General features: G+C 52.7%; 1 protein-coding gene across 3 annotated transcripts in view; it reads right to left on the bottom strand.

Annotated features, from left to right (window-relative positions):
* Positions 1-1,132: 1,132 nt before the first annotated feature.
* The window catches only part of ANO8 (anoctamin 8), a 42,919-nt gene continuing 28,362 nt past the window's right edge, over positions 1,133-15,689 (bottom strand). For 2 of the 3 annotated variants that reach the window (XM_081177626.1, XM_081177628.1), the window contains exons 13-18: positions 14,645-14,788; positions 12,720-13,484; positions 10,448-10,639; positions 9,087-9,218; positions 7,997-8,107; positions 1,133-5,885 (exon numbers count right to left, since the gene is read on the bottom strand). In XM_081177626.1, the coding sequence (XP_081033752.1) occupies positions 5,205-5,885; positions 7,997-8,107; positions 9,087-9,218; positions 10,448-10,639; positions 12,720-13,484; positions 14,645-14,788 (2,025 nt within the window). In that variant the 3' untranslated portion in view covers positions 1,133-5,204. The remainder of the gene's footprint in view (positions 5,886-7,996; positions 8,108-9,086; positions 9,219-10,447; positions 10,640-12,719; positions 13,485-14,644; positions 14,789-15,689) is intronic. The other variant, XM_081177627.1, reaches the window with a different exon arrangement.

Below are 15,689 nucleotides of genomic sequence, written 5' to 3'. Positions count from 1 at the left end.
CCCGGTTTTCGACATTGTGATACATCGCTAGCTAAACATCGCGATATACTGATATATCCCAGTGTCTGGTACAGTGGTACCTTGGTTCCCAAACGCCAAAAAACCCGGAAGTAAGTGTTCCGGTTTTCAAACGTTTTTCGGAAGCTGGGCGTCTAATGCGGCTATTGGCTATTGTTTCCGGGGCGCCTGCACCAATCAGAAGCTGTGCCTTGGTTTTCAAACATTTTGGAAGTCAAACATGACTTCCGGAATGCATTAAGCTTGGTGCTTTTTGTTTTTGCTATTTATTTTGCCCTTTTGTTTTGGATGATTTTTCGATTCGTTTGTTTTTGTGACTGTGTGGAACCCAGTTCAGCTACTGATTGATGGATTGTGCGATTGCGGAAATGGATAAAAGCCCCTCATCTAAACAATGACTATCATCGGTGCAAGTAAGAATTTTTTTTTAATCATCTACTATACTGTCTTATTCATTTTATAGTACAGTACAGTGGTACCTCGGGTTAAGTACTTAATTCGTTCCAGAGGTCCGTACTTAACCTGAAACTGTTCTTAACCTGAAGCACCACTTTAGTTAATGGGGCCTCCTGCTGCCGCCACGCCACCGGAGCACGATTTCTGTTCTCATCCTGAAGCAAAGTTCTTAACCTGAAGCACTATTTCTGGGTTAGCAGAGTCTGTAACCTGAAGCTGAGGTATGTAACCTGAGGTACCACTGTATGTTGATTATTGCTTTCATTTTATGGAACAACGGTCTCTTTAGATAGTAAAATTCATGTTAAATTGCAATTTCGGGGTTGTTTGTAAGAGTCTGGAACGGATTAATCCACTTTGCATTACTTCCTATGGGAAAGCGCGCCTTGGTTTCGGAACGCTTTGGTTTTGGAACGGACTTCCAGAACGGATTAAGTTTGAGAACCAAGGTACCACTGTAAAAGGATGGAGCTGTGTTGAGGCGTTGACTGGCTTCACGGTTCCCCCCGCCATTGTGATTTTTGCATGCTCCCATTTGATTCTTAAAACTGCTTTCAAATCCAAGAGTTTTTGAGAAGGGACCTATCTTCTAGCTACGGAGAAGGGATCGTTTGCGAGGTGCGTGCAATAATTCCTCCCCAGGGGTCTCGCTCCCCTCTTGTTGAAATATATCTTTTTTTTTATTGCATTTCTGCTGATTTTACAAAAATATGACAAAAAAATAACTTAAAAGAAATTGAAAACCCGCCCCAACGCTTTTTTCCTTTTGTTTCCTTCCTTCGTCCGAGACGCCAAAAATAAATTAAAATGCAGCAAGTTAATAAATAATAATAGTACTACTCCCCTTTTTTCTTGTCCCGCTCCGACGACAACCACAAACCCCACCCCCCAATTCTTTCGGACAGTTCATTGCTTGGAAGAGTAAGACATTGAAACAGGTGCTCTTATAAATTGCTCGCAGGGATCTGTGTTCGGGCTTTGCCATGGGTGGGGGTGTGTGCTGGGTTTTTTGGGGGGGTCTACGAACTCTGCATTCTCACCACCAACTCCCTATCACCTTCAAGGATCTCTGAGAGGCACTCCCCAAAATCCACACACCCCCCCCGTCGGGTTTGAAACTTTGGTAGGCTGACATCATGAAGGTCGATGAATTTCTGGGCCACCGTCGAAGCACCTTCTACAATAAAGGCTATGCGAAGACAGCGTCTATAATCTGTTGTAAGTGCTCGCTTTTTCTACAGCGGGTTAAGAGCTCACCCACTTTGGCTAAATTGTGTCTTGCTCTCAGGGGACAACGATGGGGTTCAGGTGCCTGCAGTCCACCTGGCGAATGGACCCTTCCTCAAACTCGTAGCTGGACCCTCGTCCCACCGCCTTGGCAGCGGGTGTCAAGAACCCCGCAAGCCTTTTCTGGCGTTAATGCATACCGTATTTTTCGCTCTATAAGATGCAACAGACCACAAGACGCACCTAGTTTTTGGAGGAGGAAACAAGAAAAGAAATATTCTGAATCCCAGAAGCCAGAACAGCAAGAGGGATCGCTGCGCAGTGAAAGCAGCAATCCCTCTTGCTGTTCTGGCTTCTGGGATAGCTGCGCAGCCTGCATTCGCTCCATAAGATGCACACACATTGCCCCTTACTTTTTAGGAGGGGGAAAGTGAGTCTTAGAGAGCAAAAAATACGGCAATCTGCAAGAAATCCGAAAGGGTCGCCAGCACCAATCCCCACCTGCTATCGTCGCGTTATTGCTGTTACCGAAAAGAAAGGAAAAAAGCTCGTCGCCCGTTGCAAAAAAAATAATAATAACATAGCGCTTCCGCCGTGGAAGAACGATATAAGCAAATGCAGTCCATTCTTCCGTCCGCCACGGCTGATGTTTTTCAGAGAGCAGTTTGCAGTTGTAGACGTGTGGGTACCACTCTTCCTTGCCTTGCCACCTCAAAGGGTCAGCGACGGAAATGGCCGTCATGTCTAAGTTCCTCGCAACACATGACTGCTTTCAATGGCTTTTTTTAGCGGGGGTGGGGGTAGGGGTGGAATTGCACTATTGGCCAATGGTGCGTCGAATCCAGCGAAGTCGAGGGAAACACAGCTAGAGATCTGGAGAGCGGGGCGATTTCGTTCCCTTATTTGTTTCTTTCTCTCTGCAAAGCGGTCCTCTCCGTAAGTCAGGTGGCGAATGGGGGGGGGAGAGAAAAGTTGCCGTTTCCTCGGGATCTGACCTGAGATTCTGTCTCTTGGCTTGTGGCGTGATCCATTTGGGAGGCCCGCAACAGACGGAGGGGAAAGTTGGCCCTAACTCCATCCCTTCTAAGGTGAGCGAAGCACTAACCGGAGTGTTTTGCAAGCTGGGAGTCGGTGCGTGTGACGGTAAAGATGCGATTTCGAAACAGCCGGAGCAGGGAGACCTGTCTACTCTTTAAGCAGCTGCGGTTGGCCCAAAGGACTTGGGGTTTTCCCCTCCGTAGGACATAGAGTTTCGTGACTGTGGGAAAAGAAGGGGGGGCAGAAACCAGCCCCACACAAAGCCTTGCTAGGCACACGCCTTGCCCATTTCCCCAAGTGGCTAAAAGTTCTACCTGTGACTACCTCTCTAAGCTACGGTGACCGGTTTTCCAGCTTGCGCCAAATTAAAAACGGCAGAATACCTGCAATTATTTGTGAATTTCCCTCCCCCCCCCCAAAAAAATCTGGCCTAAACTCCCTGCTTCTATCCTATTCACACAGCAAATTAAGAAAAGGCAGCGACGGGCCGTTTAAATTCCATCCTTGGCACTGCTACTGCGGTCTGAAGTCCTTATTGCAATAATTTTGTCCTTTTTTGAGAGAGAAAAAGCACACACCAGTCTCTTTCACATGTTGCAAAGGCGAGGCGATGTCTCCTCGGCCTTTGTTTTCCCTGCCACTGAAAATTATAAAAAAATAAATAAAAAATCATGGATTTTCCAGAACCAACCCTTCTCGACCCCACCCCCACCCCCACCTGCTTTTTTACGAGCACCGTCAGGAAAAGCAAAACCAAAAAATAACCCCCTTGTTTTCATTTTGTTTAGTGCAAGATATGTTGACCATGCATGGACGTCGGTTCAAAACAGTGTCTCGTCTGCTCCCAACCGCTTCCTGGTACTTCAAATTCCACCTCTGTTCTTCAAGCAGAAAAAGGGAAAGGGCGGGGCTTGTTCTGTTTTACTGGGCAGATTTTACCGGCGGGGAGAGGTGAGAGGCAAATAGGAGATTAAAAATGGTAAAGGGACCCCTGACCGCTAGGTCCAGTCGTGGCCGACTCTGGGGTTGCGGCGCTCATCTCGCTTTACTGGCCGAGGGAGCCGGCGTACAGCTTCCGGGTCACGTGGCCAGCAGGACTAAGCCGCTTCTGGCGAACCAGAGCAGCGCACGGAAATGCCGTTTACCTTCCCGCCAGAGTGGTACCTATTTATCTACTTGCACTTTGTGCTTTCGAACTGCTAGGTTGGCAGGAGCAGGGACCGAGCAACGGGAGCTCACCCCGTCATTGCGGGGATTCGAACCGCCGACCTTCTGATCGGCAAGTCCTAGGCTCTGTGGCTTAACCCACAGCGCCACCCGCGTCCCTCAAATAGGAGATTATTCGTCTCTAATTCAAGGGCCCACAAGCGTTTACGATGAGGACTAGCGACATGGCTGGTTTTGCACACAGCCTGTTCGGAAATCATTGGAATAAAATTTGGCTGACGCAACGTGAGGCAAAGCTGAAGCTACGATTTCGCTGCGAAGGCTGCCTCTTTCCAGATTTTCAAACGCAGAGGGGAGGTACTTAGAGCAACCTCTCCGTTTTAAGGCAGTGATTTACTTTGCCAAATACAATATACTTTTTGCTGTTAGAGCGAGGTGGGGGAAGGAAGCACAGACCCGAGAATTAACATTACCCATCATTCCTCATCTTGAGCAGAGGGATTTGAGGAGCAAATTTGAGCCGAGGTTTTCCATCCTCTCCAAATTTGCTTCGGGGCGGATGTAGAGCAGCTGCAAGACTAAGAAGCGGGGATTCAACAGCCCCTCAAAACACAAAGGGGGGTTACCTGGAAGGAGGGGACACAATCCGACAGGACTCTTAAGAGTCAAGCAGACCTTGTTCTCCTCATAGAATTCCCCCAAACTCACTGTTTGTGGGCTCTCTTCTCTAGCCTAAAATAGGGGGTTGGCTGAGACCCCACAGATTTTTGCCCAAAGGGGGCCCTCTCCTCCGAAAAGCAACAAAAAGCCCTTCAGAAAGACTGCAGGAACAGCTCTGATAAGGGAACTGATGGGGTTGGGGAGGAAGCCATGTGGCGCCAGTCAACAGCCGCACCCCAAAAGCCTGTGGACATCGCACCCCAAAAATCTGCAGACACCCCCTCCATTTTGAGGGTCTTCTGCCTCTGGCGTTCCTGAGCTGGACCGTGCCTCAAACATGTCGGCCGCCAGCAGGTGCCAAACTTGACCCATCCGGAGCACCAGAGATATTTGGGGAAGGGGCAACCTTTCACCTTTCCTTTTCAGGCTGCGACCTCAGCAAGCTGCCCAATCGAATCTCCCCTGACTCCCCCAAGTGCCACCACCATGGCCAAATGGTGGACCCGCTGGAAGCCCCGCGCCTGCCCCAAATCTGCTTGAAGAACCGACCGGCGACCCAATTCCTCCTTTCTCTCCCTCCCTGTCCTTTCTCTCTCTCTCTCTCTCTCCCCAGCCCTCGCCCGGAGGTAGGGGGACGGTTAGAGTTTGTGCCCCGGACCCTCGTCCTCCGCCGCCGTTCGGATCTCCGGTTCCTCCTCGGCCTCATCGTCCACCAGCCCGTTGAGGTGCGATCTCTGAGCCGCGGGTTTCTCGTCGGCCGAAGTCCCGGGCCGCGGCTGCTGCTGCTGCTGTGGAAGAGGGGCTGCGCCGTTCCCCCCTTCCGACTTGCTGAAGTTGAACAGTTTGCTTGGGTTGAAAGGCTTCGTGGGCGACTGGACCTTCTCGGTGGTGGCCTCCCGCTTGGTCTCCGGGGATTTGAGGAACTTGAAGCTGAGGAAGCCGGGCAGTTTGTTGTCGGTGCCGGTGGGGGACTGCGGGGAGCGCCCCCCCGACGTGCTGCCGCCGCCCCCCGCCCCCCCAGACAAGAACTTCCCCTGCAAGGGGATGATTTGCTTCAGTTTCATGACATTGTTGGTGGCGAGCAGGGAGCTGGGCCTTTTCGGCTTCTCCGAGCCGTGGCCCGAGCCCCCCGGCCCCTTTCCTTTGGGCTGGCTCTTCTCATGGCCGGTCTCGGGGCCCCCTCCGTCCGACTTGCCCTCCTCCCGCCCGCTCTCCCGTTCCTTGCGGGCGTGATATTCGGCGTGGCGCTGGCGTTCCTCCTCCTCTCGCTTGCGGCGCTGTTGCTGCTGGAAGTGGTGCTGCGCCTGGCGTTCGTGTTTCTGAGGAAGGAAGACCACAGGGTCATGCTTCATGTTTTTAATTCACATAATATGCATTCAGGGAAGCGGGTGGCGCTGTGGGTTAAACCACAGAGCCTAGGGCTTGCCGATCGGAAGGTCGGCGGTTCGAATCCCCGCGATGACGGGGTGAGCTCCCGTTGCTCGGTCCCTGCTCCTGCCCACCTAGCAGTTCGAAAGCACGTCAGAGTGCAAGTAGATAAATAGGTACCACTCTGGCGGGAAGGTAAACGGCGTTTCCGTGCGCTGCTCTGGTTTGCCAGAAGCGGCTTAGTCCTGCTGGCCACATGACCCGGAAGCTGTATGCTGGCTCCCTCGGCCAGTAAAGCGAGATGAGCGCCGCAACCCCAGAGTCAGCCACAACTTGACCTAATGGTCAGGGGTACCCTTACCTTTACCTAATATACATTCTTTACAACAATAAAAAATTCCTTCCAGGAGCACCTTAAAGACCAACTAAGTTAGTTCTTGGTATGAGCTTTCGTGTGCATGCACACTTCTTCAGATACACTGAAACAGAAGTTGCCAGACCCTTCTATATAGTGAGAAGGTGGGGAGGGGTATTATTGAGAAGCTGCTGAATTGCAACTCATTACCAAACTTAAAACCATGGAGAGACCTGGTCTGAACAAAGACATTGGATTCTTATCTCATTATACATGACTAAGCCATTTCTCACCTTCTCACCCCTTGCCTTTTCCTGTAAGACGAAGAAGAAGAAGAGTTTGGATTTGATATCCCGCCTTTCACTCCCTTTAAGGAGTCTCAAAGCGGCTCACATTCTCCTTTCCCTTCCTCCTCCCAACAAACACTCTGTGAGGTGAGTGGGGCTGAGAGACTTCAGAGAAGTGTGACTAGCCCAAGGTCACCCAGCAGCTGCATGTGGAGGAGCGGAGACGCGAACCCGGTTCCCCAGATTACGAGTCTACTGCTCTTAACCACTACACCACACTGGCAGTCGTTAAGAGTCGTCAACAGGCTCATCTCAGCCATCTGCCAATCTCCCATTCCCACCACCCTTCTGAGTAATACCCCTCCCCACCTTCTCACTATATAGAAGGGTCTGGCAACTTCTGTTTCAGTGTATCTGAAGAAGTGTGCATGCACACAAAAGCTCATACCAAGAACTAACTTAGTTGGTCTTTAAGGTGCTACTGGAAGGAATTTTTTATTTTTGACTATGGCAGACCAACACGGCTACCTATCTGTAACTCATTCTTTACAACAAACAACTCCAAAATAAAATCACATGTAACAAAACCGTAAGTCTCATGTGTTCATTTACGCTGGTCTCCTCTCTCATACCTTTACTTAATATTTCTTGCCGCTTTCTGCTTTACTTATAGAATCTTTATAGAAATTTTAATCTCTTAAATACTAAACCGATCTTTAACAATTTCAATTAATCCCTTCCAATCCCTCCCCCGCAACCCAGCAGTTCCCTCCACCCGTTTGTGATATCAGAATGATTAGAATGGAGAACCAAATTTCTTGAATTCGCGGAGATGGCAAAATTAACAGCATCAATTAGAGGAACGCCCTCCCATCAGATGTCAAGGGAATAAGCAACTATCTGACTTTTAGAAGACATCTGAAGGCAGTCCTGTTTAGGGAAGTTTTTAGTGTTTGATGTTTTATTGTGTTTTTAATATTCTGTTGGGAGCGACCAGAGTGGCTTGGGTATAAATAGTAAAATATTATTATTGTTGTTGTTTCTCTTTTTCGGAGGCGAGGTGTTTAACCTAAACGCAGAGCATGCGCCACTCTGGCCAGACAGTCTGCGGGCAGGGAGGGTCTCATCCTGCGTACCAGATGGAGCTGGTAGACAGGCGCCCTGGACACAGAATTGACCTGCGCCTCCATGGACGGCAGTGAGTCCAAAATGAGCCATAGGCTGCACACCTCGTCCTTTAGGGGCACAGTTGCCCCATTCAGGACCAGGGAGTCCTCCACACCCGCCCACCCCCTGCCCCCCCAAAACAATACTTCTGTTTGTCAGGATTCTGAGTTTACCCTTGCAGCACGTTCAAAGCTATCCCCGGGGTCAACAGAGCTTGTTCCTGAGTAACCGCGGGTGACTGGGCCAGACTCACCTTAAAAGCCTCTCGCCGCTGGTACTCCAGTTTTGCCATTTCCTCCGCCACCCAGCCGGGGATGTCCGGGATAGCCACTTGGATGACGTACTTGAGCAGGAGGGCAAAATGCTATGGGGAGAAAACAGTGGGGTGAGAAGGGCTGAGGTCTACAGCTCCCTGGGCTTAAGACATCGCCATTGTTGCTATTGTCTTGCTTTCCAACACCTCCCCATGCGAAACCATGGTTTGCCGGAGTCTTGCGAACCATGGTTTTTTAGAACCATGGTTTGCTGCATAGCTGTCAACTTACAGATTTGAAAATAAGGGGCCAGCAGCCTCGAAAATAAGGGATCAGCAGCCAAAATAAGGGATTTTCCAAGCACAGGTATGTTCAACTTCTGAGCCCCTCTGAGCCAAAGGCAGAAAGCCCAGCCAGCAGCCAAACGAAGCCTCAAGCGGTGGTTCCCACAGCGCAGCAACCCAGCAAAGGGGATGCAGCAAGGAAAACCACCGTCACCTCTCCGCTGGGAAGCGCTGAGCAAAGGCGAGTCCCCAGGCAACACGGCCGATTTGATCGGAACAAGGCATGCAAGCTCCACCCCCCAGTCGTTCTTAGACTCCTTATTGGGTGAGCAACGCAGCCAAGCAACACAGTTGGAGCCTCCCTCCTCCCTGGCCGGCAGGGAGGGAGGGAGAGGAGCTGCTTCCTTTGAAACCCGGGAAATTTAAGGGACATCATCAGTAAGGGGCAGCAGCGGGACACGGCGCTGGGATAAGGGACTTTCCCGCCAAATAAGGGACGGTTGACAGCTATGGTTTGCTGCCATGTCAGAACCCGGTGGCCTCGCTGAATGGTCGTTTGTTCGGCAACCCGACCCATGATGTTCGCTGAGCTGGGGTGCAAAGGCAAGAGCCACACAAGGAGCAAACCATTGGTTTCTTTGCTCGACCCATGGTTTGCTCAGCAAACCATGGTTAGCACCAGGCGGAAAGGCAGATCTTAGTGAGCGGACCTGGGACTTCCCAGTTATGGAACTGGGGTATTTCAGCTTGGGATCGCGGTCCGAAGGGGGAGAACCGAGTTGGGTATGGCAGAAAAGGGTGTTACCTCCAGCACCACCACGGATATGATGGCCCCCTCTGGGCTGAGCCAGGGGAAGAGGCGTTGAAGTTGCCCACACTGACCGATCAAGTAGCAGTTCACCACGATGGCTAGGACACCCATGGCTTCCATCACCTTCTGCAGAGGGGAAAAGAAGGACATTTTCCTAAAAGAGACTAGCATTTTTTTACCAGAACAGCTATATAGCTAAGAAATTGCTGCTGAGATTGCTTATTTCCTCCTCCCAACCAACCCGTTTTCCTTTCGTGTCGTGGCTTCGTAAGAGTTATAAACCTGAAGTCAGGGACTGTTTCGTTTGTGGGGATTTTTATTGTTATTATTTTAATTTATACCCCGCCCATCTGGCCGGGCCTCCCCAGCCACTCTGGGCAGCTCCCAACAGAATATTAAAAACACGATAAAACATCAAACATTAAAAACTTCCCTAAACAGGGCTGCCTTCAGATGTCTTCTAAAAGTCAGGTAGCTGTTTATTTCCTTGGCATCTGGTGGGAGGGCGTTCCACAGGGTGCCACCACCGAGAAGGCCCTCTGCCTGGTTCCCTGTAACCTCACTTCTCTCAAGGAGGGAACCGCCAGAAGGCCCTCGGAGCTGGACAATGGGGGTGGAGACGCTCCTTCAGGTCTACGGGGCCGAGGCCCATGAACAGTATCGGAAGGAAGTTAAAGCATGAATTCTAAGCAATTCACCTTTTTTAGAAAAATGGTTTTATAAAACATTGGCCGGTGTGGAAGAAGGGGACAGAGAGAGAGAGAGGGAGGGAGGGAGAGAGAGATCACCAATAATACTGGAAGTCAGGGTCATCCATTGTAACGGACTTGCCTGGAGGTTTGGGACAGACGGAACGAACAACTTGCTTCATGGAAGAAGAATAAATTTACAGAAACTGCTGCTTCAGGACACAGCCTTGGGTTCGGCAGGTGAATGCGAAGTCACAGGGAGTGAGGTGAGGCCCTAATGGATGGCTATGACAGTTAAATGGAGCCTCCAGGTATAGAGGCCATCTGGCGCTGTGGGTTAAACCACAGAGCCTAGGACTTGCCGATCAGAAGGTCGGCGGTTCGAATCCCCGCGACGGGGTGAGCGCCCGTTGCTCGGTCCCAGCTCCTGCCAACTTAGCAGTTCGAAAGCACGTCAAGTGCAAGTAGATAAATAGGTACCACTCTGGCGGGAAGGTAAACGGCGTTTCCGTAAGCTGCTCTGGTTCGCCAGAAGCGGCTTAGTCAGGCTGGACACATGACCCGGACGCTGTACGCCGGCTCCCTCGGCCAGTAAAGTGAGATGAGCGCTGCAACCCCAGAGTCGGCCACGACTGGACCTAATGGTCAGGGGTCCCTTTACCTTACCTGCCACTCCCCGATGCTTTCCACCCGCTGGCCGAAGGGGCGTTGGAGGCCCGTGCAGAGCTTGAAGGCATCGCTCCGTATCTCAATGATGTTGTTGATCAGGGCGCATGTGGCGGCCAGAGGGAAGGCGGACGAGAAGAGGACCACGTAGCCAAACTGGATGAACATCTCCTGGTAGTCTTGGAAAGTGTCCTGGATGGGGGGGGAGAGAGAGAAAGAGAAATGGGGGGGGGGTGTATGAGAGAGAGAGAGAGAGAGAGAGAGAGAGAGAGAGAGAGAGAGAGAGAGAGAGAAAGGGAGGGGATTGGTGTGCAAGAGAGAATAACAATAATGTCATTACCGTATTTTTCGCTCTATAGGAACGCACCAGACCATAGGATGCACCTTGTTTTAGAGGGGGAGAGCAAGAAAAAAAAAAATCTCCCCCTCTCTGCTCAGCGCCCCTTCAGTGAAGCGGCAGGAGAAACGGAGCCCTTTCCATTTCTCCTCCAGCTTGGCTGAAGGGGCGCTGCGCAGCTCTCCCTCTCTGCTGAAGCCAGGAGAGTCTTGCTCTCCCAGCTTCAGCAAAAGGAACCTGAAGCCTTTGGAGTGCAGCGGGACCTCTCTATACCTGGAGGCTCCATTTAACTGTCATAGCCATCCATTAGGGCCTCACCTCACTCCCTGTGACTTCGCATTCACCTGCCGAACCCAAGGCTGTGTCCTGAAGCCAGGAGAGCGAGAGGGTCGGTGTGCACTGACCTATCTTGCTCTCCAGGCTTCAGCGAAAGTAACGCGAAGCCTCCGGAGCGCGAAGGGAGCGCTCCCTCTGCGCTTCGGAGGCTTCGCATTGCTATCGCTGAAGCCAAGGAGCCTGCATTCGCTCCAAAGGACGCACACACGTTCAACCGGCCTCGTGCAAGGAGGACGCAGCTGGATATATTATAATACAGTCATACCTCGGGTTACAGACGCTTCAGGGTGCGTTTTTTGGGGTCATGGACCACCGAAACCCGGAAGTACCGGAATGGGTTACTTCCGGGTTTCTGCGGTTGCGCATGCGCAGAAGCGCTAAATCGCGCTTTGCGCATAAGCACCGAATCGCAACCCGCGCGTGCGCAGACTGCCCCCTGATGAAAAAGTTTGCTGACCACTGCTTTTGCCTCTGAGGCTACCAGGTTATTATCTCTCGTTCATTCCTGAGGTCCCCAGCCACTTCCCTGTCCTATACCTGTCAACTTACAGATTTGAAAATAAGGGACCAGCAGCCTTGAAAATAAGGGACCAGCAGCCAAAATAAGGGATTTTAGTCAACCAGCTGAAATACGAAGTTAAAAGGGACCGGATAATTTGGGAGAGCAGCGCCGGTTTTTAGCCCTTCGTTTCCAGAGGTTGCTGCTCAAGACACCAGCCGATGAAACACTGCAATTAAATAACTACAAGCAGCAACCACTTTTCGCGCAAAACTAAGTCCAAGCTACAAAGATGATGCTGCAGTTCTGTATCTTTTCTCTCGTGCTCCATCTGCAGCTCTCAGTTCCATCAGGCGGGGCGGGAGGAAGGGGGGGAAATAGCACCCGAAGTAAACCCGCAGATCAGACCATCTATGCTAGTCTACCACTACAAACATATGGGAGAAGCGCTTGCGGTCCTTCCTCCGCTTTCCCCCTCTATGGTTAGCCCTTGGAACACCTGACCACGCTTCCACCTCCTCCTCCTCTCTCTGAACTGCTTTCTCTATGGTTGCCCTCGCTCTCCTCTCAAGGCTCCTTAGTCCCGGCGGGGAGGGGCTCCGGGGGGCCGAGGCTGGTGAGAGGAGGCCGGAGGGGGGCAGGCCGGGCAGCCAAGCAACACAGTTGGAGCCTCCCTCCTCCCTGGCCGGCAGGGAGGGAGGGAGAGGAGCTGCTTCCTTTGAAACCCGGGAAATTTAAGGGACATCATCAATAAGGGACAGCAGCGGGACACAGCGCTGGGATAAGGGACTGTCCCGCCAAATAAGGGACGCTTGACAGCTATGAGTTTGCAGCCGGCTTGCTGCTGCGGTGCCCTGAAGCGGCAGTCCGCCTATCCTCCTCTCTCTGCAGCCCTGGGAATAAGCTGCGGCCACTTACCGTATTTTTCGCTCCATAAGACGCACTTTTTTCCTCCTAAAAAGTAAGGGGAAATGTCTGTGCGTCTTATGGAGCAAATGCGTGGTCCCTGGATCCAAATTGTCCATCCCCCCGTGCTTCACCCCGATGTGCCTTCCTTCCGTCCTCCTCCTCTGCGCTGCCCCGGATGCTGGCTGCCTCACCTCGTATTTCTTCATGCAGCTCTCCACCTCGGCCTGGGCCAGCTGGGCGGCGAAGACCTCCTCCGGCGGGTCGATCCAGGAGCTCCTGCTGGACTTCCGCCCTTCCTCTCCCTCCTCGCCTTCCTCGCCCTCTTCCAAGGGGTTCCTGGCGCCCCGTGGCCTCCGGGCCCTCATGGTCACGGCCGGCTCCTTGGCTTCCGGCGCTCCCCGCAGGGGGCTCCCGGAGGCCCCGTCGCTCTCGTCGTCGTCCTCGCACAGCTCGAAGACGGAGGCCGGGTCCATGCCTTTCTCCACCATGGTGGGGCTGCCTTCCTCCAGGAAGCTGGCCCCTTCCTCCAGACCCGGGTCGCCGGCCTTGCGGTCAGCCTTCTCTATGAAGCTCACCTTCTTCAACTTCAGCCCGCAGTCGATGATGCTCTCGTCCTCCGAGTCTGAGTCCTTCCTCTCCTCATCCTCTTCCTCAGGGACGCCGCAGCCGCCGTTGAGACATTTCTTCTCCCCGCGGGGAGCCCCCTCCGGACCCTCGGCCGCCTCTGGGCCGTGGCCGGCTGGGGGGTCCCCGCCGTGCCGGGGACCCCGGTGGTGGGCTCCGCGGGGCCTGGCCGGGGCACACTTCTGGGCCAGCAGGCGCAGAATAGTCTGGGCCGCCTCTCGGAAGTTCTGCGTGCTCAGATCCCCGCGCTTGAATTTGCTGTAGAGGTGCGGCTGGGAGACCTCCTTCACGTTCTGCAGAAACTGGCGGGTGATGAGGAGAGTCGCCAGCATCTGTTGGGAGGGACGTGAGAAGAAGGAGGCTGGTCAGGGAAAGGACAACCTTGAGAACGTCTTTCCTTGGGTGGCCACCTGACCCGGATGCTTGTGCTGAAATTCCTGCACTGCAGGGGTGTGTGGATTTGACGACCCCCAGGGGGTCCTTTCCAACACTACGATTCTAACTTAAGAGGAGCCTTGCAGCGGGAGCTGGGGCAAGCCCAAGGAGGCCAACCAAGCCTAGACTCCTGTCTTCATAAGCGGCCAAGCAGACCCCCCCCCCAAAGAGGGAAGTCCCTAGAAAGCTACAGCCTTCTCCCACTTTTGTTCTAAGGTAGACTGGCCATGTCCATGGAGGCTCCATTTAGGAACCGTAAGCAGAGCCCCTAGGCAGCTGAGTTCGGCCTACCTAAATCTAACCAAATGAACCAACCCCATCCTCCCAATGGGAACCCTAAAATCAGGAAGGGAACGCACAAACATCCTCTCGCTCCTCGCTCGTGATACCTTGCGACTATTTGGAGATATTGACTCCCTCCAAGAAGGGATGCGTGTGGCGCTGTGGGTTAAACCACAGAGCCTAGGGCTTGCCGATCAGAAGGTCAGCGGTTCGAATCCCTGCGACGGGGTGAGCTCCCGTTGCTCTGTCCCTGCTCCTGCCAACCTAGCAGTTCAAAAGCATGTCAATGTGCAAGTAGATAAATAGGTACCACTCCGGCAGGAAGGTGAACGGCGTTTCTGTGTGCTGCTCTGGTTCGCCAGAAGTGGCTTAGTCCTGCTGGCCACATGACCCGGAAGCTGTACGCCAGCTCCCTCGGACAGTAAAGCGAGATGAGCACCGCAACCCCAGAGTCGGCCACGACTGGACCTAATGGCCCGGGGTCCCTTTACCTTTACTCCCTCCAAACCGTCCAGGTTTGGGAGCATTGCTGCCGCCTTTGGGAGCGAGCTGTAAGCTGCCTCCTAGATAGGGGAACGGGTGCCCATGTCTCCCTCGTGCAAGACGTTGTCGGGGTCTCGAACGGCACGACCCTTGACCCTTGGGCCCTAGGCACGTTCCCGTAACAGCACAGGCCAACCAATATGAGATAAAAAATCAGGTCTTTCTCCCAGGCTTCCCACTCCATCCCTCTGCCTTTTCTGCTCCCCCCAAGACCCCAGCCCAGCGCTCCTACTTTGGAGACAGCCAGCTGCCAACAGAAGCTCAGGAGACCCTTAAAGGAGATGAGGCAGAGGTGGAATTGGAGAATGACGGTGGGAAGGAGGGCGTCTCTGAGTTGACGCACGAGGCTTTGGAAGAGGGAAAAGATGAGCAGGAGCTGAGGAAGGCGGAGGGCCGACAGACGGACAGAGGGGGAGAGAGAGACACACACACAGAGAGAGAAAATGCAAAATCAAAACCGAACCAAAAAACGATGCAATGAAACGGGAAGATGAAGGGTTCGAAGTGGCTGGCAACCCATGCTGGGTTCTTTAAGACGCTGATGGACGCCTGTCGGGTTCACGTTCGGGGGGGGGGTTCTGCCAGGCAAAGTTAAACTGCCCCTGCCCATGGAGGCTCCATTTAGGAACCGAAAATGAAGGAATGGGTTTCTGTGCAGTCAGTTTGAAACTGACCCAAAATCCCCATTTTCCTCCTCCAAGGGAGCACTTCTAACATGCATTAACTTGAGCTTTTCAAGCTCAGGAAGCTTGAGCTTGAATCGATGTATAAACAGAAAACCAAGCTGTATAAACAAGTGCTCAATGCCCTCTCCCTTATCAGTCCATGACGGCAATGAATGGCCTTGGCTGTTCCAGTGGAGCAGGGATTGCATGTCTGGGTCTTATCTTACATCCGACCACACTCTGACGCACAGGCCTAGTCCGGGAACAGCGCCAGGAGAGTTGGTGACCTTCTTACCCCAAGATAAGAGTGCTGGAACAGGAATACCCTTTTATGGTCAAGAGTACAGGGAGAGGAACACCCTTTTATGGTTAAGAGTACCAAAGCAGGAACACCTGTGTGTCAACCTGCGTGTACAAGCTGACGTGGTTGGATTCCTGGGGAAGGGGATGCCTGGAGGATATATACAGTGGTGCCCCGCAAGATGAACACCTCGTGAGACGAAAAACTCGCAAGACGAAAGGTTTTTTCGTTTTCGAGTTGCTTCGCAAGACGAATTTCCCTATGGGCTTGCTTCACAAAACAAAGCTTGCCCCCGCACCCCGGACCCCTTT

The sequence above is a fragment of the Podarcis bocagei genome, assembly GCF_964188305.1.
Source record: "Podarcis bocagei genome assembly, chromosome: 18".
NCBI lineage: Eukaryota > Metazoa > Chordata > Lepidosauria > Squamata > Lacertidae > Podarcis > Podarcis bocagei.
Note: the sequence above shows the minus strand (reverse complement) of the source record. Positions and strands in the feature narration are given on the sequence as shown.